Genomic DNA, 25520 nt, shown 5'->3' with positions numbered 1-25520 from the left:
TGTCCCTCCCTGCGTGTGCGCGTGCAGATTTAGAGCTCGCGCATGTTGGTCTGTCTGCAGCCACATGGTGACATCCAGAGAGGAGTCTGTCTGTCTGTCTGTCTGTCTGTCTGAGGGGACGGAGCCAGAGAGGGGACAGCAGGGACGGAGGAGGACGGGAGGAGTTGGGTATTTTCAGCCGAGGGATACAAAGCGAACATAAAGAAGTAAAACTGCGTTGCTGCACCTTTTCTCCGAAGTTTTATTCTACGAGCAGGAAAAGTGGAGCTCCATGAGCGGAAAATCGAAAGTTAAGGAGGATAATGCCAACAAAGGTGAGTGGTAAATTAGTATGCATTATTTGGAGAAGAAGGGATCATGAGATAATGCTTTTGCACAATGCTGAGCTCAGCATTCTGCTTATTTCTTTGTTCTACCATCTACAACATGGTGCAAGTATTTGAGATTAAATTGATAAAAACCTTCTTGAAAGTTTTATTGCTAAATGATAAAAATATTGAACCATGATTTATTTTTTTTTGTTTCTGTGTATTCTGTAAGCTTATGATGGATTACTTTACAATACAAATAGGACGGTGGGACGCACGTTCTCAAATTTTACTATATCATTGAGGAATTAATATTCTCTATCGATTATCTCCTGTAAAATTAAGTGCTGCCTCTCTAAAGTATCTCATTATCATAGTGAACACACCTTCAGTCATTCACCAGAAACATCAACGCGGGATCCACCCGCAGTGGAAACTGGGAAGCTATCATCGCCATGGAAACAGAAGGGAGTTTCCAGCAACTCGAGCTTCTTCATTAATGCAAATTAATCTGGTTTAATTTCGTAGCACCAGTTCTCATAGCACCAGTTCTCAACTCAGTGCGCCTGTCAAAAAAATAAATAAAAATGAAAAAGGAATGATTTTCTGAGAATTTGACTTATAAGTATATAATTTATTTTTTTTAGAAACATTTTAAATATATATATATATGTTCATTCAAACATTTGCTGTAAGTCTAATGACGTCAGCTAGCGTCTCAAGATGTCAATTAGTTTGTATATAAATGATTGTTTGATTACAAAATCATTTGTTCATATTAAAACGTTTAATTTAATCAGTTTGCTTATTATGACCTAATTCATCTTAACCATTGTTTTCTATTTTATAGCATCCATGCGAAAACAACCTATTTATCTCTAAGTAGTGGTGCAATTGTTTAGCTTAAACTGGCTAAATTATCCCTATTATTTTCCAATAATTTGCAATCTCAGTGACAGCAAATGTAGCAACAGTTCCTCCTAGTGGTCACTAGTGGTTATTGAGAATAGATTTGGATAAAACACACATGAGCTCACAATTCATTTTTTGTTATTGTTTAAAAAGTTTACATAATTAAGTTTGCATCAATATATAAATTAGAGTAGACTCACTGGAAGAACAGTGAGTGAGAGATAGACGTAATGCAGAGGAAATGAAGTCAGGGAGCAGAAATAGTAACTAAGGAAGCTTCAGCAGTGACAATTTAGAACTTGATAAATCTCGGGGGGGGGGGGGTTTCACATTTTTAACACTTAAAGAGGACTTCAGTAATCCTTACTTCTGTTTTTAAAAGCTTTGGTTAGACTCAGGGTTGTTTGTCTGCTTCAATTGAATACTAGTAAAAGGAAGAAAGAAACAAAGCATCACAATATTATTAATACCTCTTGAACTTTTTCACTTTCTCTCTTTACAACAATAACTGATATTTTTACATGGATTTTCTTCAATAGACCAACACAAAGAGGTGTATAATTGTGTGGTGGAATGGAAGAAACACATTGTTTTCAAATATTTTCACAAATAAGAATTCAAAAAAACATTGCCATGTATTTATGTTCAGCCTCCTCTGGGCCTTTTTTTAAACCAGCTGAGTTATTAAGAACAAATTCTTATTTGCAAAATGCTCCAGTAGTATGTAGGGACTGATTGAAGAGTGGACTGAGGCCATCAGATTCACTTTTATATTAATCTCCTTAAGTCAGAGGTAAAGTTACAGGTTGTGGAAACGCCGTCAGCAGTTCTCCAACCCAAATTGATGAATTGTGTGTTTAATAAAGGACAGGCAGGAAATTCCCAGTACCAGTGTGACTGTGACTTTTTGAAAGTTACAACATTACAAAATGTAAGTCCACCTAAGAATTTATGGAAAAACCTAAAAAATAAAAAACAATGTTCAACAATGCTCTAAATCTGATCTTCCTGAGCTTGAGCTATTTTCTAAGAACAAATATTTAATTTACTTGTTGTGCAAAGCTGTTAGAGACGAATCCCCAAAGACTTGAAGCTGTACTTATAATGGAAGATGGTTCTGCAAAGTATTGATTGTTTACCACAAATGCATGACACAGTTTTCTGATTTCTGTTTGTGGAACAGGTTGATTTTTTACTACTTCACCAATACACATTACTTTGTGTTTGTCTGTAATGTAAAATGAAAAAAGTTAAAGCCATATGAATTCCTTTAAAAGGAAACGTTATAACTCCTAAACCTGTAAAACTGCTATTTATTTTGTTTTGCCTCATACCGCATTTGCCGCATTTGTTTATGCCTAATACCTCATATTGTTCTTATGTAGAGTTGAGTTATTTGTTTGATCAGATAATAAGATTTCTCTCTGAAAGGAAGAGATAATAGTAAATATACCAGTTAATCTCTGATCAGAGCCAAAGCATTTGGAGGAACAATAGCTTGGCATATTCTTCCTGTGAAAGCTTTAGGGTTTCATTATATAAACTTTTACAAACTCTGCCTTATAATTCACTTGTACTTGTACTTAATAATTCGGCGCCATCTAATGGCTGAACATGTGTATAAACGTTGCAATTGACAGCGTGATTGTGAGAAATCTGATGTAGAACATCAGCTGGAGCGACCTTTTTCTGGAAGAGGCTACAGTGAGTGTTTATTGGCCATCTGCCCAGATCTGGACTGTTTATAGCCAAAATGTACTTGCTGGCATTGTTACTGTTTGCTACTGTTTGCCAAGGGAAAGAGCTATTTTTGGAGAAATTATCTGTTTTTGAAGAAGAGTTTAAATCACATCTGTAGAGACACAAAACAGAAAACAAAATTTTAAATCTGAACTTAAATGACCAATCTGCTTCAACCAAAACAAAGCTATGTGTTCATATTTTAGAGCTGTAATATTAGTTATGCAACAACTGCTACTCTGGAGCTGCTGCTCCTTATGAAGAGAGCTACAGTTATTTCAAAGATGTTGTCTCAGATAACATGTTTTTTCTCTCGTCTATCAGCTTTACTGTAAAAGCTGCTGAGTTTCCACATTCTCCTGCAACATCCTGCTTCACTGCCTTCAACAGCTTTTATGTTTGTGCTGCAGACTGTGCTGCACCAGACACTCTTCAGTCCAGAATATCGGCATAGAAATGTGCTCACTGTTGTGTTTTAACCTTTAAAAATGTAACATTTTAAAGATTTTTTGACAAACTCAAAGCATTTGAAGTTGTTTTGTTGTATTGCTTCAGAGGAGGCAGTGTTAGTGGTGTGTATTTCAGTTTTATGTTGTGTAATATGATGTGATGTAAGCATTGAGAAAAAAAACATCAGAGCCACAGTTAGACATATATTACTCTGGAAAAATATTGAGTCATCCTCTACTTCTTTCTATTTTCCTTCCAAGCAGCCACATTATCTTATCATTTTTAAATTAGTCCTCTGAAGGTTTTTTTTGTTTATTATACTGTTGCTGCTTTTTCACTAATAGTCATTGTTTGACTTTTGGCATTTTGTTTCAAGCATTGTGTCACACTCATTCATTTTGTTATATTTTGGCAGTTTGACAGATGAGCTTAGCACCTGGAAAGTGATTCTCAGAGAGTTTGGCTCATTCTATATGATTAACCACAGGAAGCTCAGGCCCTGTCGTTGCTCAATTTCCCCCATTTTCTTAAAAATATGACTTTAGGTGTTGCTGCTCTGCTGAGATTTATTTATTAAAGATTTTATTCATTTCTGTCCATTTTTCAAGTTTCTTCTTTTTAAATCAAACACTGCATGATGTTCTATCATGGTCAGGTACAAAGACAGATAAAAAAATAAAAGTATTGATCTAGACTCCTTTATGGGGCTACAGAAAGTTGCTGTCAGCAGGACAAAGCAATGTGCTTTTATCTCATTTTCTAAGACAACTTCAGCTCTTAGTATATGTGAGTAAGTTAGTATCACTTGAACTGGTTTTGACTGGAATAACAGTTAAAGGCAGAAAACATTCATGCTGAATCCTAACTTAGTGATATTAAGACGTCTAATAGAAAATAATTTGCATATAAAGGGAGAAAAACTGTATAATGCAAAATTCAAACAAGTACACAACTAAATGAACTGTTGAAACAATATGTTGTGTTGGGTTGTTATTTCTATTCTCATGGTTTTAGAAGTAAAAGGTGAAGTGATCGATGGAGTCCTTACAAATATAGTTTCTCCTACACACAACACAGAAACCCTTGAGAAACAAAGCAGTGAGTCTTGTCAATAGATCCTTGGATTTGGGAATGACCTGCTGGCTCCATCCCTCTCTGACTGTGCCAGATCAGCGGGATCTGGCAATGAATCATTGATGACCGGTTCCAACAGCTTAATGGCCTCTAATGTTTGCTAATGATCCCCCCCTCAACGCCACGTGCATGGCCTTAATGGATCCAATGCCGTGGGGACTTCTGTGGTTTGGACTCCGATAGCTCGGCCTCTGTGCGTGGAGCGCCGTACAACAGGAAGTGCGAAAGTCATGAGCACACGGCCGCGGAGGAGCTCCACGGGCGCAGCATGGCTTTCCCTCTCCGTCGATCGACCTCAGGTAGGGCCAGAAGGGAAAACCTTTACTGAGAAATTAGAAATGTAGCCACAAAGATGCATGGATATAATCTGAATTTCAAGAATTAGTTATTTTACTACAAAAGTCTTGACAACGAGGTGCAATATGTAAAGATATAAAGTCAATACAATTAAGTTTGAGGCTTTGTTATTGTTTGTGATTTATTGTTATTGAATTGTTCTTAAATACTTAACTTGAATTTTAACTGTCATAGTTGAGCATTCATCTATCGGCGGTTTAAAAGGGATAAAACTTGTTTTTGCTCAGAAAAAGAATGGAAGAGCTGTCCTTGGTGCTGAAAATTGCGCAGGGCGCACCCTTCTGACTGTGATGGGATCTGCTGCACAGGATCATATAAAAACACTCATGTAAACACGGGAACTGTGAATTACATGCATTTTGAAGTTGTTCTCAATATTGCTTTAATGGTTGTTTTTAAATTTTGAAATTTAAGCATAAATCTTTGTTTCCTTTAGGCTCACAGGGGAAACCTTTCACTGCTACAAAAATTATTATAGAATTAAAATAATACAGGTCCAGTAATTTAAAAAATAAATTAGCGATTAAATGAATTGCTATCTGTCGACTTTTGCTACAATTTCACTCAAAAGCCTCAGCTTTTCTCCCTAGGACTAATCTCTTTGCTTTCATAGTTGACCTGCTGGGTGGTTTCTTTCGTCTATACATCTATTACCCCAAAGTACCTTGGTTCTATAATCCTAAATCTATCATTCAATAAATTATTTGACCAATCAATCAGTTATGGAGTTCCAACCATTTGAGATAAAGCAGAGAACCAAGGTAGTAAAAGGGCCTTTTCACAGTTTAATTAGGAGATAATTGTCCATCAGCAACCAAGGAACCGCTACTGTTTTATACCATCTTCATTTGTTTGGCATTCTGCTTGAATTAAAGTTGTCATTAGCTGGAGACAAAACTGATTGACTGGTTGGTGTTAGACTTAGACTTAGACTTAGACTTAGACTGACTTTATTGTCATTTTGCATGCACAGGGTGTATACAGAACGAAATGTCGTTGCATACGGCTCAGGACAATGTTTTGAGGTTCCAATGTTGTGAGGTTACTCCAGAATAAAATAAAATACAGTATAAAATATGAATATAAATATGAATATAAAATATAAAGTGCAGGACTGACAGTAAAATGGAAGTTACTTAGCTATGTATATGTGCAAGGTATGAAGTGGAGACCAGTTTTTGAGTGCAGTCCAGTTTAGAGTTCAGCAGTCTGATGGCAAGTGGGAAAAAGCTGTTTCGGAACCTGGTGGACCTGCACCGGATGCTGCGGAACCTCTTTCCAGAGGGCAGCAGGGAGGACAGTCCATGGTGGGGGTGTGAGGGGTCACTAACGATGTTTCGGCCTCGGGACACGCAGCGCTGGGATGAAATGTCCTGAATGGAGGGAAGGGGGGCCCCGATGATCCTCTCTGCTGTCTGCACCACTCTCCTCACGTTCTTCCAGTCGGAGGCGCTGCAGCCTCCACACCACACAGAGAGGTGTTAGTGCTTATATCTGATTTGTTAACATTAATCTAAATTTAAGACATTTCCAGAGCTTCACAAAATCATTCACAATTTCCCACAAAACACAACTTAAGAATCATTTTATTCAAGTATTTGTGCTAGATTATTGAAAGATAAGGGCAAATTATCAATGCAAGGACAAAGATACATGTCTTTAAATGTTTCAAACAAATCAACTTTTCAAAAAATTGTACTAAGTATTTGTATTCAGCCCCCCTGAATACATTGCAGAAACATTTTTCACCACTATCACTTTGAAATTGGATAATGAATGTCTAATTGGTTTTTAGCTAAGTGTAGCCACAGATTCTCAAATAGTAACTGACACAATTTAACACATAAATAGGATTTTATTTAGTTATTCCATTGCTTTGGCTCATTGTCCTTTCCCACCTGTTTGCTGTGATCCCGACATGGTTTATGGCAAAGTGGACCTATGACTTTCTTTTAACTAAAACAAATTGCCATATCATATCTTAAAGGGCGAATTTGTAGAGTGCATGACCATTAATTGATTATCCCCACTTGAGAAGGGGAGTTCAGCAGTTCCTTCAAAGTTTCAATGAGCTCCTAACAACTGATCTTTTTGCTGCTCTTTTTGCCTGGACTGTCAGTTCAAGTGAATATCTATTTCATAGTAGGACTGCAGTTGTCCTGTATGCTTTCCATTTTTTGTGCAGCTGTTTCCATTTTTGTTGATAGATAGAAAACGGTCTATGAAATGTTCAAGGCTTTGGATAAACTTCTTCACAATGTTATCGCTAACCTGTCTGATGTGTCACTTTGTCTTCATGATGTTAATATGATCTAACATAATTTTTGTTCACTTCACAATGATGTGCTTCTTTTTGTTGCTCCATTATGTGTACCCACCAGAAATTACATTGATGTTTGTGGCTTTAGCGAAGTGATAAATTGAAGAAAAGAAGTATGAATGTTTACGTAAGATCAGACATGATACAAAAACAGTAATGTGACCACTGAAATATAAACCCTGGAATGAATTAGCATTATGTAGCAGATGACATAAGCATGTTTCCTCCTTTCTATAACCACATTAGATGTTTTAGTTCTTAATATACTGTGCTCAGTGGTTGGAGAGAGACTGCTTTAAGAACCATTTGTGATGTGTGGTCTTGGTTACTGACCGCATGTATCCTATCATCATAAAGAAAATGGCAATAAAAAAAATACGTCTAGTTTCAGAGACTGTTTCAAATGTCTACCAACTTTTACATTAGCTTTGACAATGACCAAAAACCCCAAACCAGATGTACTCTGTGTTTAGATTGGTTAGGAAACATTAGTTGTTTCCAAATTTGAATGTGAAACTAAACTGAAAATTTCTTTTTTACTTTCTGATTTAAAAGACTTATAACTTTTACTTAACATTCTATTGCCTGTCCCTTTTCTCAACTTGAAATTCTTTCTCACAGAAGGTAATAAGACATGTCTCACAATCTGTGCTTAATAATTTCCAGCATCTGTTTCTTAAAAGAACAACATGCACTGGTTCCTATTTTGCCCCCCTAACCCTTGACTAGGGTTAGCGGGCATCAGACTGTCTGCCCCCTTTCTGACCACCTCCTCTTCATCTTTTGGGTTTCTTGCTCTGCTCCATCCTAGCTGTATCCGGTTAGAACAGCTGTGCATTTGTTTTCCTGTGGGGGCCGCCTGTAGGCAGCAGGCATGCGTGGAGTGGCTCATTGCTGCTCTGTGCTTGTCTCCATTCAAGTGCTAATGCAAAGGAAATGTCTAGAAAAATGACACACCTCGTCTAATCTGAACTGTTCACTCTGTTATTAACCTCCTCCTCAAGCTGCTACCTTTCAGCCGTGGTGAACCTCTGCACCACAAGGCAGTCAGAGGCCCCTCCTCTTTGTTTTAATGATATTATCCAGTGGTCTGCTTTTTTTTTTAAACTAACAAATGTACACCGCCATCAAGAACAGACTGGGTAATGAAGTGTGGATTTTCAATGCAGGATTTCATTGAATTCAGAAGATTTTTAAAGAATGAGAATGAAAAAACTATTCAGACTTTTATGTATTTTGGTCATTGACATCAGAAGAGGTAACGCAGTTGGTCAGCTGGCATTAGGTTCAACTTTATGTGTTTGAGTCAAAGCTTTAATTCAGAAAACTCCAATTCATAGTTCAAATTTGGAGAGAGCTGAGGATGATTTTCAGTGTTTGAGTTAGCATAAATCTGCTTATGATCATTTTCCCATTTTTCTATCTGAGGGTTAAGTTTTTATAAAAACCTGGACTGGATTCCTGAAGAACCTTAGTAATGAAATCTGGCCATCCTGTTTGTCTTCACTAACTATGCCTGCAGGGTTTATTTAGTGACGAGGATCAAGTGAAAACATGTATTTATACATACATTTGTCTCAGTTAAGCACATTATCAAGTAGATATATTTGTCCAAATAAACTAAGTTTCTATGTAAATGTAAACAAATACATATCAGACATAGAATATATTTATTTAGGTTCTGAAACTGCAGAAATGTTCACCCTTTTAAGTTTTTGTTCTATTGAAATATTTTGCACCAGATGAAGTTGGCCAAGAAGAAAAGTTCTTGATTCACTTGTAATAATGTTCAAATCGTTACATAAGATCCTGGCATGTAGAGCCTGATTGAAATAATCAGATCCTCCAATGAAATGATCTTTCTCTGCAGTATGGCTGGCCTCCACCATAGCTATAGGGTGGAGGCCTCCATCAACTGAGCTGCTGCTCCTCTGCATCAAAAGAAATAACTACATATCCTATAGCTAGTAGATGCTCCTGGGCAGAATAAATTGACCCAGGAAGCTTTTAGCTTTTACATGTTTATTAACAAGATAAATGTTTATTTTTTTATTGGAACTAATGGTCACTGATCACTGGGGAGCTGTCCAGGGTGTACCTCCCCTCTTGTCCATAAAGAATGGACAGATGGTCGCTGATCAGAGCCAATTATAGGAAATAGATGTCAATCTCTGGCTGAGTGGTTTATTTGTTTTCCATAATTCCTTACAGTTTTCTTTATTTTAAATGTGCCTTCACATTTATATTATTCTTCCTTATCCAGTCCATCTCTTTTCTTTTCGTTTCATTCCTTTCATCCATCCTTCTCTTTTTAATCCTTTTTGTGGGTTCATTTTTACTTCTTTCTCACTCAGTCACACTCAATATCTAATTTTCTCCCTCAACCCCTCCTCTTATATTATTTCTCCTCTCATTCATTCAGGCTCGCCTCTCCCTCCTCTTTTTTTCTTGTATATTCTCCTCCTCCTATATTACACCCACTCCCTCCTTCCCAAGTGCCCCCCACCTCCCTCCTCCCCTTCCCGCTTCTGTCTAGTCCTGCGTATCACACATCAGTGGAACATGTAAATATCATGCCACGTGGGGTGCAGGGCTACAGGTGTCCTATATCTGACTGAGCTTCCAGAACCCCCTCCCCACCTGCACCCCCTGCTCCCTGTATGCATGCACACCCCCTCCGCCTCCCACCCCCCTGTTCATCGCTCCCCATCGTCTGAGCGGGCTGGGCTGCAGCAGTTTTATGAACGGCACGGCAGCAGCATCATGATCCCCTTTCCGCCGATCGCGCTCCGAGTTGTTTCATTGATAAACATTGCGGCTGCTGCATTTCTGTCACGGACAGCGTCGAGGAGTGGAGCGTCTCCGTGGACAGGAGCAGAAGAAGAGGAGCAGAGACGGCAGCAGCTGCAGTGATCATCAACAACAACAGCCGGCGCCGATCACACCAGTTCAGAAGCTGTTGATTCGCCACTTGGACGCGGAGTGGATCTTTACGCAGCCTCTGCTCTCCTTCCACACTCTCTTGGGACACTTGAAAAAAATAAAATAAAATCACCTGAGGGGTTAGTGAGACAGCTTTAGCCACTCAACCCCCTCCCATTACCCCTCTCCCTGGGGGATGGGAGGCGGCGTCGTTAAGGTTCAGGCGCTGGAGCATTTCTGCACCTACTTCCATGAGGCGCCCGGACGCGCCGATGGAGGATTCTGGATGTTTTCCCCTGAAAAAGCCCCTCGGCAATCTGCGAGCCTCCATCGGCCGGGCGTGTGATGCGAACTGAGTCGTGGGTGGCGTAGAATCCCTCACTTTTTACACATACATACACACCCCTACCGGCTTGTTCGCGAACACTTCTTCCAGCCGGGACGCACAGCCTCGCTTCACGCCGCCGGGTTGAGCAGCATGTCCCGGGCAGCGGCGATCGCCAGCTCCCTGATCCGCCAAAAGCGGCAGGCGAGAGAGCGGGAGAAGGCGAACGCCTGCCGCGGCAGCAGCAGTCCGAGCAACAGCAAGGGCGCCAACGAGAAGCCGAGCAAGCTGAATGTGTTCTCTCGAGTCAAATTGTTTGGATCGAGGAAGAAGAGGAAGAGAAGGCGACCACCAGGTTTGAGGGAGGGAAGGGGAGCGAAAGAACCAGCCATCAAAATCTTCATCAACATCATCACCATCCAACACCATTTTTCTTCATCACCAAGGCAGGCGCATCATTTCTTCATTTGTCCCCATCATCTAGGCTGCTGTGAGGTTGTTGAGGTTGGAATGTACAGGTTGCGTTTAATTAGCTTTTTATTTCGGCCCACTGTGGAGTCCTGTAGCAGCAGGTGTCTGCAAACATCATGCAAAGCAGAAAACTGCTGCTCTGTCATGTGACATCACTTCATATCCATCTGGTTTTAATACAAGCAGCAAAGACTGGAGATGCAAACACTTCCTGCTTCTTGGAGAGTCCTGACTTTGACATAAGCAAGTGCGTTTTAATGTGTTTCATCTTCTCTTTTCTCTTTCAGAGCCCCAGCTAAAGGGCATAGTGACCAGGCTCTCCAGTCGCCAGGGCTTCCAGCTGCAGATGCAGCAGGACGGCACCATCGATGGAACCAAGGATGAGGACAGCACCTATGGTAAGGCTGGATCCCGTTTCACCCCTTGGCTGTAAGGTTTACCAGTGTTTTTTATTCTCACCAAGCAAGAGAAGCAGAAAAGAATATTGTAGAACTTGTCTAAAACATATTTTGTAGATACAAAAACAGGAAATAAAGTGAAATTTATAGTTGATACAATGAACCACTGTTGTTTGTACCCAAAATAAATTTGAAAAATAGTATGCTGATTAAAGTGTTTTATTTGGTTACAACTATATACCAAGTAGTATACAATTTTAGCACATTAGCTACTAGATATAAATACATTAAGATGCATGTATTTTCTTCTCAAGCATTCAAATAATGTTTGCTGTGTGACTGATTACTTACATAACATTACAAACATATATGTTTATGTAATTGAAGTTAGTAAGAAATGATTGTGGTTGTTGAAGCATTTTTGAGCTAAATATTTTAACTACTTCCTGAATTAATTGCCGGGGGAGACGGGATACAAGATAATCCTATGAACTGTCATTTCATATTGCAAACATTCAATGCATTATAAAACAATCTAAGTAAATAAAAAAAATGTAAAAGTAGATATTTATTGTTACTGTGGTACATTTGGTTGTTTTATTTGACTTTTTGTTTTCTTTAACACATACTGAGAGTGTGGATGTATGTGCTTCTGACTGAAAACTGTTCACATGACACGGGCGGTCACATTGAGTCATATTTCTTTACATTACATAAATAGTTTGTGAAGTGTTGTCTCATTTCTCAGTTGGACATTCTGACCTCTGTCTGAATTAATTAGTCTCTGTTTCTGTGATTTTTATCCTTGTTGAATCCAGTTTAGTCCTTATTGCCAACCTTAACATTTTGGGACAAAACTGTTGCCAGTCTTTTGCATTAAGTGGAAGACAATTCTAGCTTTTTCACTTATTGATGCCAGAGTTACACTTGGTAACCGTAAGGAACTGTGGTAATCTTTTGACACAGGAATATAAAGTTGTCATTATCTGACATATGATATGTTGTAATACTCGATAATGCTGAGGAGAGCATACAGATATTACATAAAAGAGGCCAGAGATTGGAGTCTTTGGGGACTCAGTTTGTAAGGTTTTACTAAATGAAAGCAGCAAAACATTTCATCCACTTTTTCAATAGGGATACATTTAACAAAACCAACAAACAAAATCATTTCCTACCAGTCAGTAAACAACGAAACAAGAAACTGAAAAATCAGTTTTAAGTAGAAATAAAATTCTGCTTTTTAGATTATTTTGGCATTCATTTGTCAATCCATCTGCTGTTTGTCCGTCCATTCATCCACCCTTCCACCAAAGACTGGGTTGCAGAGCTAAACGTTTAGCTAAATATGACTGGAAACTCTGAGATTTGAATCTTAAAAAGCTAGATACTCCTAACATTGAAACTCAGTTTTCAAGTAAGCTACAGTAGGTTCAAATTCAAACTCTTGCTTCAATATAATACTTTCACTAATACTGTAGTTTATTTTTCCTTTGAGAATCAAGAGTTGTTAAAACACATATCCTCTACTTTGTACTCTCCCTAGTCATGAGGTGGGTTTAACTTCACAAAATTGAAGAGTATTTCATCATGGCAAAGGTTTGGTATCTAGCAATGACTGATTAAATTTAGCCCCTTTATAAGCACTTTGGGGTTAGTCTCTACCTCTGGTTAAATCCAATTTAAAGATAAACGTCAATGTGTGGAAAGGCGTTTGATCCTGAACATTTAATTCAGGCAGTCACTCAACAACATGTCAAGTGCTCATTTAATTAGTAAGATGGAGCACGTTTTTTCCTCCAAATGTCAGGTGACAGCGCTGTCTGTAGAATCTATCCGTGCCGGCTGGTTAAATGAATTGATTAAACATCAACAGAAAACATTGTGCGGTTTTCCAATTTCAGAAATAATGACGGATATGAGGATAAAAGATCTCCATCTTTTTTGTTGTACTTCCCCCCTCACTTAATTGTATATATCCATAAAAAACAAACAAACAAAAAAAAACAATTTAGATTTACACAAATAATTTCAATTTTGTTGGTGTTTTTAAGATAACAGTCTTCTTGGCATAGTTGATTTCGGCAGCATCTTGCAGTATTCTTCTGCTTCTCCAGCTACCAGCTACTGAGCGCAAAGCAAAACACAAATAAAAGTGTTTTCTTTAATTAAATGATTACATGCAGCATACATCATGTAAACACCTACATGAACTTGGTCACCCGTGTCGGGGGTATGGAAAGATAATCCCTGTAATCCAAGTCTCCAAACAACCACAGTCATTAAAAAGAACATGGTTGGCTGATTGACTGTAATTAAATAAAGGCTCGACACACAAAACAGGGACAAATAATCACATCCCTTCCACGGCTTCTCAGTCTACTGTAGTGACTTTTCCATATGAATGGAAAACAACGACCGCCGGCGGTATTTATAGTGCCTGTTAGAAGTTTAGCTGCACTCGTCTGGGATATGAATGTCAAATTATTTGGAGACTTTCAATATAACATTTGACCAGGGTGAGGTGATTATACAGCAGAGAGCGTCAATGAATAGGAAGAAAATACCAAAGAATTAGGCAATCTTTTTATTCAGGACAAAGTCTAAACTATTCATACAGACTCAAATATTATGATCTGTCCTTTTGCCATGTTGTGTTGTGCTGAGGACTCAAATGCAGGGAAGCAGGAAGGCAGACTGATTAAACCAAACTGTGTTCACCAAAGCAAAGAAAACTAAAGTTAAAGCAACTGATGTTCGGTGGGAACAGGAAACATAGCCGGTGCAAAAAAGTGAGAAACGGCAGGATCTGATGGAGATCAGAGGCTTATAAAAGCTGGGAGGGTGATTACTGAAACAAGGAACAGGTGAGACTGATTAACTGAGCAGATGCAGCTTGGAGGCAGGAGGATGTTTATCTCTAAGTAAATAAACAAAAGAACATGGAAACAATAGCTTAACTAAAATCAAGATCCTAAAAAACTTAGGACTAAAATGAAGTCTAGCATGTCATGACAACCTCATCAAGTTGCAAAAAATCCACAGAGTTCTGTAACCATTAACAAGCTGACGATTCTGGCTAGATGTTTTTATTACTTTTCTAATCAGAAATGGGTCAGTCAATACAGCAGGTTTCCTGCCATGGGCCATACTGAATAGAAGAATCCCCACTTTTCTGATACGTCGTTCCTGAAGCTTCATGTTATATTGCTTTATCCATTCCAAAACTGGACAAAGCAACCCAGTTTGCTGTATGTTTGTTGGGTTCATAGTTTAAATTGTTTACTTTTCATCTTATGTAAAAATGTATACTTTGGAGGTCATCCTTCTTTGTTACTTCACCCACTTGAAAGCCTTGCATTGATCCCTCAGTTTTTCCTGTTCTTGTGGATAAATCCCTTTCACCAGAATAAATTTGGATTGTCCTTGTGGGCAGCTACAAATTTAGTTTGTGCTTTTTTGAGCAGTTCTTCTTTCTTGGTCAGCATCCCATCAGTGTAGGCTGATACAAGGTTAACTTCACCATGGATGCTGGTCTTCCAGTATCTTCCAGTTTTATAATGGGCTTGAGACTCTGTTGTTCCTGAGTTTTCCTTAAACATAATCAACTATTTTCTCCTGAATGGCCTCCTCAAATCCTGTTAAAGAGAATGGGCTACTTTTAAAAGCCACGTTGATGCAGGGAAAATAACCAGTTTAAAATGAGTTCTACCATTTCTGACGAGAAGATTAGTCAAATATTCAGGTCTTTGTTTACGGCAAACATGATGGAGATTAACAATATGTTGGAGGTGCACCTTGTTGAAGGACACCAGAAACAAATATTAGCAGGGATGTATATATCAATTTGATTTTATCCATTTTGTTCAGGTGCCACTGAAATGAAAACTTTTGTTAGATTCAGTCTTATGCACCTAATTGTTGTTTTTAAAGTGTCATCAGTTCTCTGAAGAAAGAGCATTTAAAATGCATGATTAACAGCCCAAATGAAGACGGTATGTAAACTTCTGGCATGCCATTTTCTGCTCACATTTTCAATCTTACTTCACTCCATCTGAAATATTAGTTTTTTCAGTCATACGCTATCTCCTTGTGCTGAAGACATATCGCAACATCAAATAAGACAAAATGGTTTGCAGCTGTAAGGTTTCAGATTTCCCAAACAAGATAACAAGCTACACAAAGTATAGTTATCTTATCTTATGGAGAACTGAGTACACAGTGGAGGCAGGCTTTGTATTTTTCAACAACTAACTTTAATTACTCCTATTACTATTACTATTATCCCTCATAGTGATATTTAGTATCAATACAGTGAATTGCAGCCAGCATGACATTATTGACATTTTTCAACTATAACCATTCACTAATCTCTACTAAGTCACTGAACCTGAATGCATTCAGCTGAACTGTAATAGTGACTGACTACATTGATTTTAAAATGACCTGAGTTGAATGAACTGCATGTGTTTGAGATTTAGTCTGACTGCTATATACTGATTTGTGACTGAGCTGCACCCAAACCAAAAAAACTGAAGACATTTGGCACTTTTATTGTTATGATATATCTTCCATTGTGCCCTGAGATTTCATTTGCTGAGTATTGGCTGCATCCCAGCTCTCTCTTGCATTTTGCTTTGACGCTAAACCTAAACATTTCTACAGACCTATCACACCTCCCACACACCAGCAGCACTCCCTTGCAGAAGCAGCCCCTTACTCTGAAAGATAGAAGTGGCGCTAAATAATCTCCTTAGAAGTGGCTCAAAGCACATAAAGAACTTGTGGTGTTTTGTTGTTCCCCCAAAAGTTCCTTAAATACCCACACAATGACCCCCCACCTCCAATCCACAAAGCTTTTGGTTAGTATTGCCTCATTTCTGGTACCAAGCAGAACAGAGACATCTCGAATGCTCATAAATATAGGGACATACTCAATAACAGGTGGGAGTTTTAACATTGTGGCTGATTGGTGTTCATTGACATGGATGATTTCCCCATGGAATTACACTGCACCCATTCCAGAGTTAAAGCTCTCACCCCCAAATTTGTACTGATTTTTAAAAGAATTATTATTGCTTATATTTTGGAAAATTTAAACAGATGGGAATAAGCACCCACATTAAAATAAAGCCAGAGACTTTTTTAGTATTTAAGTGAATTGCTTTGCAGTCACTTACAGCAGGTCTAAAACGGCTTTTAAATAACATTGTGCTGTAGTGTTTGAGAAAAAGCAACAACTTTGGGTTTGGTGCTGCTGACGGATAAACGTTAGATTATTAAAATTACTTTCCAACCAATCTTTTATGTCTGTTGATGTCTCAGCTTTTAGACTGGTGACTTTTCTTTAGTTCAAATGTGCTACCTTTGACCGGATATTTCAATGCAACGCATATGAAGAAGAAAAACAACATGTTTTTTAATTTTTTTATTTATCAATTAAAATCAGAAAAATTCTGTTGCTTTCACAGCTGCAAAGTCCTGTGGGTGTGTCTTAACTGGCTTTTTCACTGACATTTTTGCCCAAGCTTTACCAAATAGCTCAAGCTCAGTCAGATTGCATCATGAGCGTCTTTAAACACATTTTCCAGTCGTGCCACCTACAGTTTCTCAACCTAGCTCTGAACTTCTTCTCCATTTTTGGAGTGGATGTAATGTGACAATATCTAAAAGTTCACGGCCTAAGAGTATTTTTACAAGACCTTGTACCCAATGTTTAACATGAATACTTTTTCTCTCTTGTTTAGTACGATGTTTTGCTAATTTTATTGACATTTCCTACCTTTTTCCTTGCAGACAGTATATTGTGCAGGAAGCTAAATTGTTTATGCCGTTGTTTGTGCCTGACTGAACTTTTAAAATTGCTTTTCTGTGGCAAAATGGAACTGTCATTATGTCAGTGATATTGATGAGGATCATTCTGTTTTCCTCCCTCTCAACATCCATTTGTTTTCTCTCTCTGAACGTGTTGTTTGTTTGTGTGCAGCCCTGTTCAACCTGATCCCTGTGGGGCTCCGTGTCGTGGCTATCCAGGGCGTCCAGACCAAACTCTACCTGGCAATGAACAACGAAGGCTTCGTTTACACCTCGGTAGGTCACTAAAAACGCCACCATCGTGACTAATGTGATAAATTTCTGTCATGTTGACTAATGAAGCAAAAGGTTCCACCGAGAGAACACTCATTATTGCGCTCTCGTCACATCAACACCTTTAACGACACGCCATCTGAGCCTCACTTATCCATCTCTTGATATTCGTCTAAGGGCGGATTTCTTCTGCTCACCCTCTTGTTTTTGTTGTTGCCTTTGGTCATTCTTGATGAAAAAGATTTCTCCTGAAATTTGTCCTCATGTCGTTTCTAAATTGACATGCACGCACACACAAAAACCCGGCGCTGCTGCATTTATTTAATCAGACAGGCCAGAAGGTTGGAGTTGGCTGCAGGGCTGCGCTTCGAGCACCTCGTTTTAGCTCTTCAGCACTGGTGGTGGGTGGTGTGGAAGCAATAACAACAAGAACCAACAAAAATAACACACACAAACACTCTCTCACACACACACACACACTTCTGGCAATCTGTACAAGCAAAGCTACAAGACCAAGTGATGAAAACCAACAAAGAGGAAATAAAAAAAAAACGATGCCCACCTCCGCCTTTGCAATCACGTATACCACCACAATATCTGGTCCATCATATTTGAGATGCTTTCTGCTGTTTTTCTAACCTCTGTCATAACACTGATATCACTTGTTCCATCTCCTGACTTGATATTAAAAAAAAACAACACAGCACGGCCCTCTGCTTTTCACTCCAGGTCTGGCCAGACGTCGTGCAGCACAGGCCTAATCAACATTCTTGCTGTATTAACACATGTCAGTGAGAAACAGCATCCTTTCTATATCTTCCTGTTTCCCTCAGCAACCTGGCCACCATCTTTCCCAGTGGGCTGGTTGGTATTCAAGGGAGTAGCTGGTTGCTATGGAGACACAGGAATAAGGAAATGCAAATGTCAGCTGTCCTAAGTTGGTGCAGCTCATTTCTTTGAGACCACGGCCCGGCCAAGATAATGATTCTAAGAGCGGAGCGCCTGTTGGATGAAAGGAGGGGCTGATTAGAAAGTTTTGAAACAGAGATGCCGTTACAAAACGCATGCATGCTCTATCTTCACTTTCTTCCTGCAGCTAATGCTCCCGCCTGTTTGCATCTTTTCTGGGCAATTTCTTCTAATATACCTCCCGTTCTCCTCTCAGGAACACTTCACCCCGGAGTGTAAGTTCAAGGAGTCTGTGTTTGAGAACTACTACGTCACATACTCGTCCATGATGTACAGACAGCAGCAGTCAGGCCGGGCATGGTACCTGGGACTCAACAAGGAGGGAGCAATCATGAAGGGAAACCACGTGAAGAAGAACAAGGCTGCCGCACACTTCATACCGAAACCACTTAAAGGTAGGACTGAACCAACAATTTAAAAGCTGTTCTGCTTATTTGAAAGTTTACTATTTGATTTTAGAATCATCTATAACAAGTCTACATTGTCAGTGAGCAGCTCACATAAACTAATTATAGACATAAGAGGACACAGCATCCTCTGTGATTTCTAAACCAATGATTAGGTGTATAAGTTTTATCCCACATATCAGAAGCTCAATGTTGTCCCACTTTATCTGTTCCAAAGCCATATTTGAACTGTATTTTGAAATGTCGAATCACTAAATTGTGCTCATGTATCAAAGAATGTAGAGCTGATAACTGGAGGTGAAGTTGAAAGTTTCCATCAGGGCAGTGATGCCAAAGGCAAATCAAAACTGGTTTTGGAAGGATTATATTTCTAGAATGGCTCCATCCTTAACACTGTTGAAAATATGTAGATATGATGGCATTCATAAATTTTGGGTCTGTGACAAAAGACAACCAATTATAGGGAGCTCGACCAATTAGGTTTTTAATATTGTGCAAATATTCTGCCAAATGGTTACAAAAAGAGTGTGGTTTCTCAGCAATTTGATATCTGTACGAGTTTTAATTCTGGAAAGAGAAACGTTACTCTAGGCAAATTATGCTCCAGCATTGTCTTCCTACTTATGTAACAATGAAACAGACAAATGTTTATTACAAACTAAGTTTATTACAGGGTGCAACAGATTCTTTGGCCATGTTAGAAAATTTTGCAGTATGAGCACTGTTGCTTTCACATACCATCTGCATCACACATTTCCCACTTCTACAGCATCTACACAACTGCTACTATTAATATTGCAGCAAATATCCAATAGTAATATTACAGAGTGATATGCAATAATTTACAGACACTGTCTGCACTAATAGAAGTTCACTCACGTTGGTGTGCCTGATGCTTGAAACTAAAAATCATGCCATGGCCCATTTTATGAAGTAATGGGAATTTTTTAAATTTTGCTTCATCAGACTACTTTGGGAAACTCAGAGCATCAAAACACAGTGCATTACATTTGTAAAAAAAGATCATTAGATTGTGATGTCTTGATAAAAACAACATATAGCATCCTGACCCTGAAATACGGGTCAGTCCTTGTTTTTAAAACATTTAGATTGTATTTCATCATTTAACACTGGAGAAAACGTTCCTCCATACTGAGTGTTCGGTAAGTTTCTCACTATTGGCACTATTTTATACTATATTTAAAAGTTAAAAAGTATATTATTATACACACCCTGCACAGTGGGGCATCTATTATTGCAACTTGTTTTAAATTCTCTGTTTTGTTGTCCTTTTGGTCATTTTTAGGCCCTCAATCTTACAAATCTACACTGACCGGCCAGCTATTTGTTAAGAATATGATGTAAAAATAGGCAGCTGTTCAGTCCTTGCTTAAGAAGTGCCAAGCCAGCCACATGCTGATGCTTAAAAGAGAGACAAGAAAAATCTGGTGTGCTGTTAAGGCACAATTCACACAGCTTTGAAGCAGAGGCTTGACTGGAAGAAAAATAACTCCCTTTGCTGTGGCCTTTGTGACTTTGCAGAACTTATACAAAATACCCAAAGCTACTCAACACCCCAAAAGAATGGTGTGTTATAAACTTCTAAATTATAAAATGAGCTTCTAACATCTGAAAACAAAGTTTTAATTAAGTCTTTTCTCCCTAAAGTAAAATTCCTCTGAACCTGCATTATTTTGAAGCTTTCTTCACTTTAATGTTTCAGCTGTATTGTATAGCACACTGTATGCTTTGTGCAGAGAATTAAAATAATAGAGTGATTTTTCACATTAATCTGCTGCTGTTCCTTTTAAGATAGTCCAAAGTCTGATTAAGGGAAACACACTTGATGTTTCCTCTGCTTTAATTTAATGTGCAGCTTACTCAAGTGTAACAAGGAAAAGCGTCATATTTTAGAAGACACACAAAGAACAGTAATTAACCTTTGCATGGCCCGTTAGATGGCCTGCATTTCATATTTTGAATGTTCATGAACAAATATACTACAATGTCTACAGATTTGATATGTAAATTTAGAAAATGCTGATTAACTATAGATCTTAACACATTTTTATTTAATAAAGAACCTAAAAATAATTAACACCTAAATATTTGTTGGGAAAGATTGATAAAAGTGAATTGTATTTACTTATGGTAAAAAAAAAAAGTAAAAGGTAATTTTAGTTATAAAGCACATTTTCAGCAACAAGGTAATACAAAGTATTGAATCTTATTTTGTTTTTAATTCTTAAGGACAACTTTTAAAAAAAAAGTTACAGATTTGCATTTCAATCAACATTTTATCCTCTCATACATAATTGGATAGCTCTGCCTCTTAAACGTAGGCCTGATGTATGCAAGATCATACAAGTTGGAACAGAAAATTTGTTATCAATAATCTGTAAAAAAAAAAGTGCTCAATAAAAGAGATTATTGAAAAAACTGCATCCATTTTTGCATTAATTGCAGAGGTGTTTATTATCTACTCTCTTTTATCTGACACATTCAACACCCTCATCAGTGACAGTGGAAAATCTTTGAGTTTGTTGAGGAAGAAACTCTTCGATATTTAATTGGATCTGCGTTAAAGAAAAGCTTAGGTTTTTATCTTTTTCCACAGTGCAGATCACTTTTCATTCTTGGTTCAGGACTGATTCTGTGTCCTTGTTTTCTTCTGATTAGCTTTTAATGGGATACAGTTTGTTCAGATATTTTGTTTTAAGTATATCAGTTGCATTTTTACTTTATTTTTGTTGTGTATTCTTAAGGATTGTTTGCTTCCTGTCTTATTTTAAGGAGCTTTTCTTTCATTTGCTTTCACCTGCATTTGTATGGCAACCAAAAATAAAACATGCACCCGGCCCTGTAGTAGCAATAAATAAGGCATTTTGTTTGTAGTCTCCAATACCATATTAAATTAAATTGCTATTTAACTGTTTTTAAAAGCTCCAGTCTGCATTTGATCATTTCTAGTTCAATATCCTTCATGTAGTTGAATAAACAGAGTGTCATCTTACATTGCTTTCCTTGTTTCGTTCCTTCTTCTTAATGCTTTTCTTTTTTCTTAAAGTAACAGAAAATTTCTTGCATAATATTTCATCACAAAGATCTCTGACCAGGTCAAAACTCATATAGTAGCAGTTGTCTTTTGTGTGGACATTGTGAAGAACAATGACTATAGACACATATGATGTAGACACACGTTTTGTTTGTTGCTCCAGATTTTAGAGGCAGTAAAAATGGAGCTCCTTCTCTACGCTCGAATTACTTGCTCTAAGGAGTTTTATAATCCTTTTTCCATTGTCTTCGCCTGACAGCTTCTCTGTTTGGGCCCATGTTTCCTGTCAATCAGCCGGCTGAAAATGCTCATCAAAGTCTGCAAGTGCTCTTTCTTCACTAAGAAATCATTCAGCACCATTCAGTTCTATTCATACAGCACCAATTCACAACAAATGTCATCTCAAGGCACTTTAGAAGATGAAGAGATCCAATTCCTATATAGAAGCACATTCAGCAATCTTATCATTTAGGTTCATCCAGTTCATGTGCAGGCTACCATATTTTAAAAAATGCTTTAAAATTTCATAAAAGTAAAAAGGACCTTTAAAAAAAATCATTCATGGCATTCATGAAGTATACTATGTAAATGTATATTCCGGTCATAAATGTGATTTATGAAATGCAAAATAAAACAGTGGGAGTACATAGTATTGGCCTAAGGTTCTAACCAGTATTACTGTGCGATCAACAAATCCAATAACTATTTAATGACTAACACTTCTGCCAGTAATGGACCCTCACTGAGCTAAGGACCTCTGTGTTTAGCATTTGCTTGCTTGTCTGACTCGCAAACGCTCCTGATTTGTTTGGATGCCTGCATCTGTACGCAGCAGGCAGCAGCTTCTAATGGCAAAGCTCTAAAAGTAAGTCAAGTACCTCTAAAAAGCTCCTTGACTTGCCAGATGCACCAGGTTAGCGTAAGAGTGGTAAATTTCCCTTGGGAATCAGCAAAGAGCAAAACAAAGCTGAGAACGAAGTGGCTATTGGATTTGCATTCATTAAATGGACACAAACCTGACTCAAAACAAATGCTGGGGCTGTTTCTAATCTGCTTGTTTGTTACTGAGTGACTGTTAACTAATTGATTCTTTAATTAAATTAATGTTCCTTGGTTAATTTCCTTTATTATTCCCAATTAATGGCAGGAAATCCTAATTTACTGCACTCACACATATTGAACAGCTCAAAATGATCACTAAGGAGGAGCTGAAGCACATTAAATGCGCCAACTGAACAAGGCCTCACATTTGTGTATTGGACTCAAGGTGTAAAGTGCTCTGAGTGGTCGATAAGACCAGAAGAAGGTTATGTAAATGCATTTACCATATCGAACCTGAGTGGTTCTCTAACTATATTAATAATTCATGTGTGTCTGTTTGTGTAGTGGCCATGTACAGGGAGCCCTCCCTCCATGACCTGACAGAACTGTCACGTTCCGGCAGCGGCACGCCGACCAAGAGCCGCAGCGCTTCAGCCCTGCTCAACGGCGGAAGGAAGACACCCAGCAACGACGACCTGTCCTAGCCTCTCCACTTCCTCACTGACGCGTTCAAACACAAGCACTCATCCCAATAGGAACAAACACTCACCCACAAACACACAAATCTCAGGCCAACATTCCCATTACTTCTGAGAAGGAGGAGAAGATGAGGTCAAAAACCGAGAAGAAAGAGTTCTTCGTCTTCTCAGAGCCCACTGTGACTGACTGTGATGTACATAAATCAAGGACAATCAACCCTTTTTGGCTCTGCTGCCCCCGGCGACGGGAACGCGATTTGTGGACCGCTTCTCTCCAACATTAAAAAGATACTACAGAGGAGGGAGAGAGACAAGGAAGGGACAGACGAGTTCAGTCAGTCACAAAGTACGTTCAACAGACTGTTACAGAGAACCAAAGAGTTAAAGTATTACCTAACCTGGTATAAAAAGGGGCCAGAGAGTTACATGGAGTTACAAAGTGAGGAAGGCAGTCTTTATTTACATGTGCATATTGATAAATTACAAGTTTAAAGGGTTTTTTTTCCAGTAATGCAATTCAAAAAGTGAAACTTGTACATTAAACTGATTCATAACACAAAATTATATATTTTTAGGATTTAATTTAGTCAATGTAGATGATTATGACTTACAGCTTACATAAAAGTCTCAAAATTCAATTTCTCAGTAAACTAGGATATTACATAAAACTAATTAAAAGGATTTTAACAGGTAGCCCTTGTTTTTTTCCTTCCACTCAGATTTCCAGGATGCTTGAATAAAGCAAACAGCTTCTTTAACAATGACTTTTTATTTCTTTCCTTCCTTGTGGAAGGCATCAGTCACTGTGTACTGGATAACTGTGAAGTCAATTGTCTTCTCCATCATTGTGTAAGCCATATACATGGCATAAAAACTTTTTTTTTTTGGTCTGTCTTTGAACTCTTCCATAACAAAAACCTATAAATTGTTATTGATAAAGAACTTTGCTGTTCAAAATGCTGTATCCAAGCAGTTAGAAGGTTGAGTGGAAGAAAAAAGTGTAGATGAGAAATCCTGATTGTGCAATTAGGATAACCAATCAGTCTCATGCAATATCTTGTGAGAATAGCTGAATTTTGGAATTTCTTAAGTTGTAAGAAATATTTCACCATATGTGCAATGAATCTATATAAGTTTCACTTTATGACTTGAATTACTTGGATGGATGAATTATTGAAATGCACCTGTATGCTACTGTACGCTATGTTTACACACAGCTCATGGGGTTAAGTCATATTTTCAAAAATGAAGGACGTATTCCTTGTAAAATTATAAGGATTTATTTGTTTGCATGCATGTGCGCCTCTGTGTATGCGTGCGTGTGCGTGTGTGTGCGCGCGCGCGAGAGAAAGCTGTGTTTGCAGTAGATGTGTGTGAGCGCGCACGCATGTGTCTTTTACCTTTTTAAGATCTGTTGTATATCAGACGAACCTCCTGAGGGCTTCAGCAGGTCACATTTAAGGTTTACTGTATATGCTTCCATGCTCACTTCTTACGGGCGACGCTGTTGTTTATCTTTCCGTTGGTAGCTGTCGTCCCTTGCTGTTTGTTTGTTTGTTTGTTGTTGCATGGAAGCTCGTGGACCTCTGCTCAGTAGCAGCATGCTGAAGGTCCCCCAGGCCTTTTTCCCCCTCTGGGTCTTACATGTTAACGACCACAAGAAAACACTAGTGAGCCAATAGTGTGATACCAGAACACTAGTGAACCAATGTGAGGGTGTTAGAACACTTCTGGACCAATAGTATTACACCAGAACATGTGTGGACCAATGGTGTTGAACCAGAACTTTGGTAAACCAATGGGAGCACAGATTATCTTCATATTTTGGTTCCTGCTGTGCACAAACTAGAAATGCACTAAATAAACTTTGTAAAGAAGCAAAGTGAATGGTTTTGTCTATTTTTCATGCACATCTATGTAACTTAAATATTGTTAGTGATTATAATATTACATTCTTACTTATATTTAAAGGGACATACACCTCATTTGTGTTCAACATAATGATTTATGTAAATAGTTTTACCAAGCTGTACTCATAATAATTATACAGCTATACAGCTAAAAGGGGTTTTGAAAAATAAGGAGCAGGTCCACAAGAACCACTCATGTTCATATTTATAAAGATGTTAATTTAAATAAACATCC

General features: G+C 38.2%; 1 protein-coding gene across 2 annotated transcripts; it reads left to right on the top strand.

Annotated features, from left to right (window-relative positions):
• Window positions 1-142: 142 nt before the first annotated feature.
• fgf13b (fibroblast growth factor 13b) lies at window positions 143-25257 on the top strand. 2 transcript variants are annotated; one of them, XM_032576447.1, is made up of 5 exons: window positions 143-314; window positions 11227-11337; window positions 17324-17427; window positions 18590-18788; window positions 23242-25257. In XM_032576447.1, exons 1-5 carry the CDS (start codon window positions 272-274, stop codon window positions 23379-23381), a joined length of 597 nt encoding a protein of 198 aa, XP_032432338.1. In that variant the 5' UTR covers window positions 143-271; the 3' UTR covers window positions 23382-25257. The 2 variants fall into 2 exon arrangements, with proteins under 2 accessions (XP_032432338.1, XP_032432337.1); XM_032576446.1 differs by lacking the exon at window positions 143-314 and adding an exon at window positions 9912-10823.
• The last annotated feature ends 263 nt before the right edge of the window (window positions 25258-25520 follow it).

The sequence above is a fragment of the Xiphophorus hellerii genome, chromosome 11 (genome assembly GCF_003331165.1).
Source record: "Xiphophorus hellerii strain 12219 chromosome 11, Xiphophorus_hellerii-4.1, whole genome shotgun sequence".
NCBI lineage: Eukaryota > Metazoa > Chordata > Actinopteri > Cyprinodontiformes > Poeciliidae > Xiphophorus > Xiphophorus hellerii.
The sequence above is the reverse complement of the archived record's forward strand: the minus strand, read 5'-3'. Positions and strand labels throughout refer to the sequence as shown.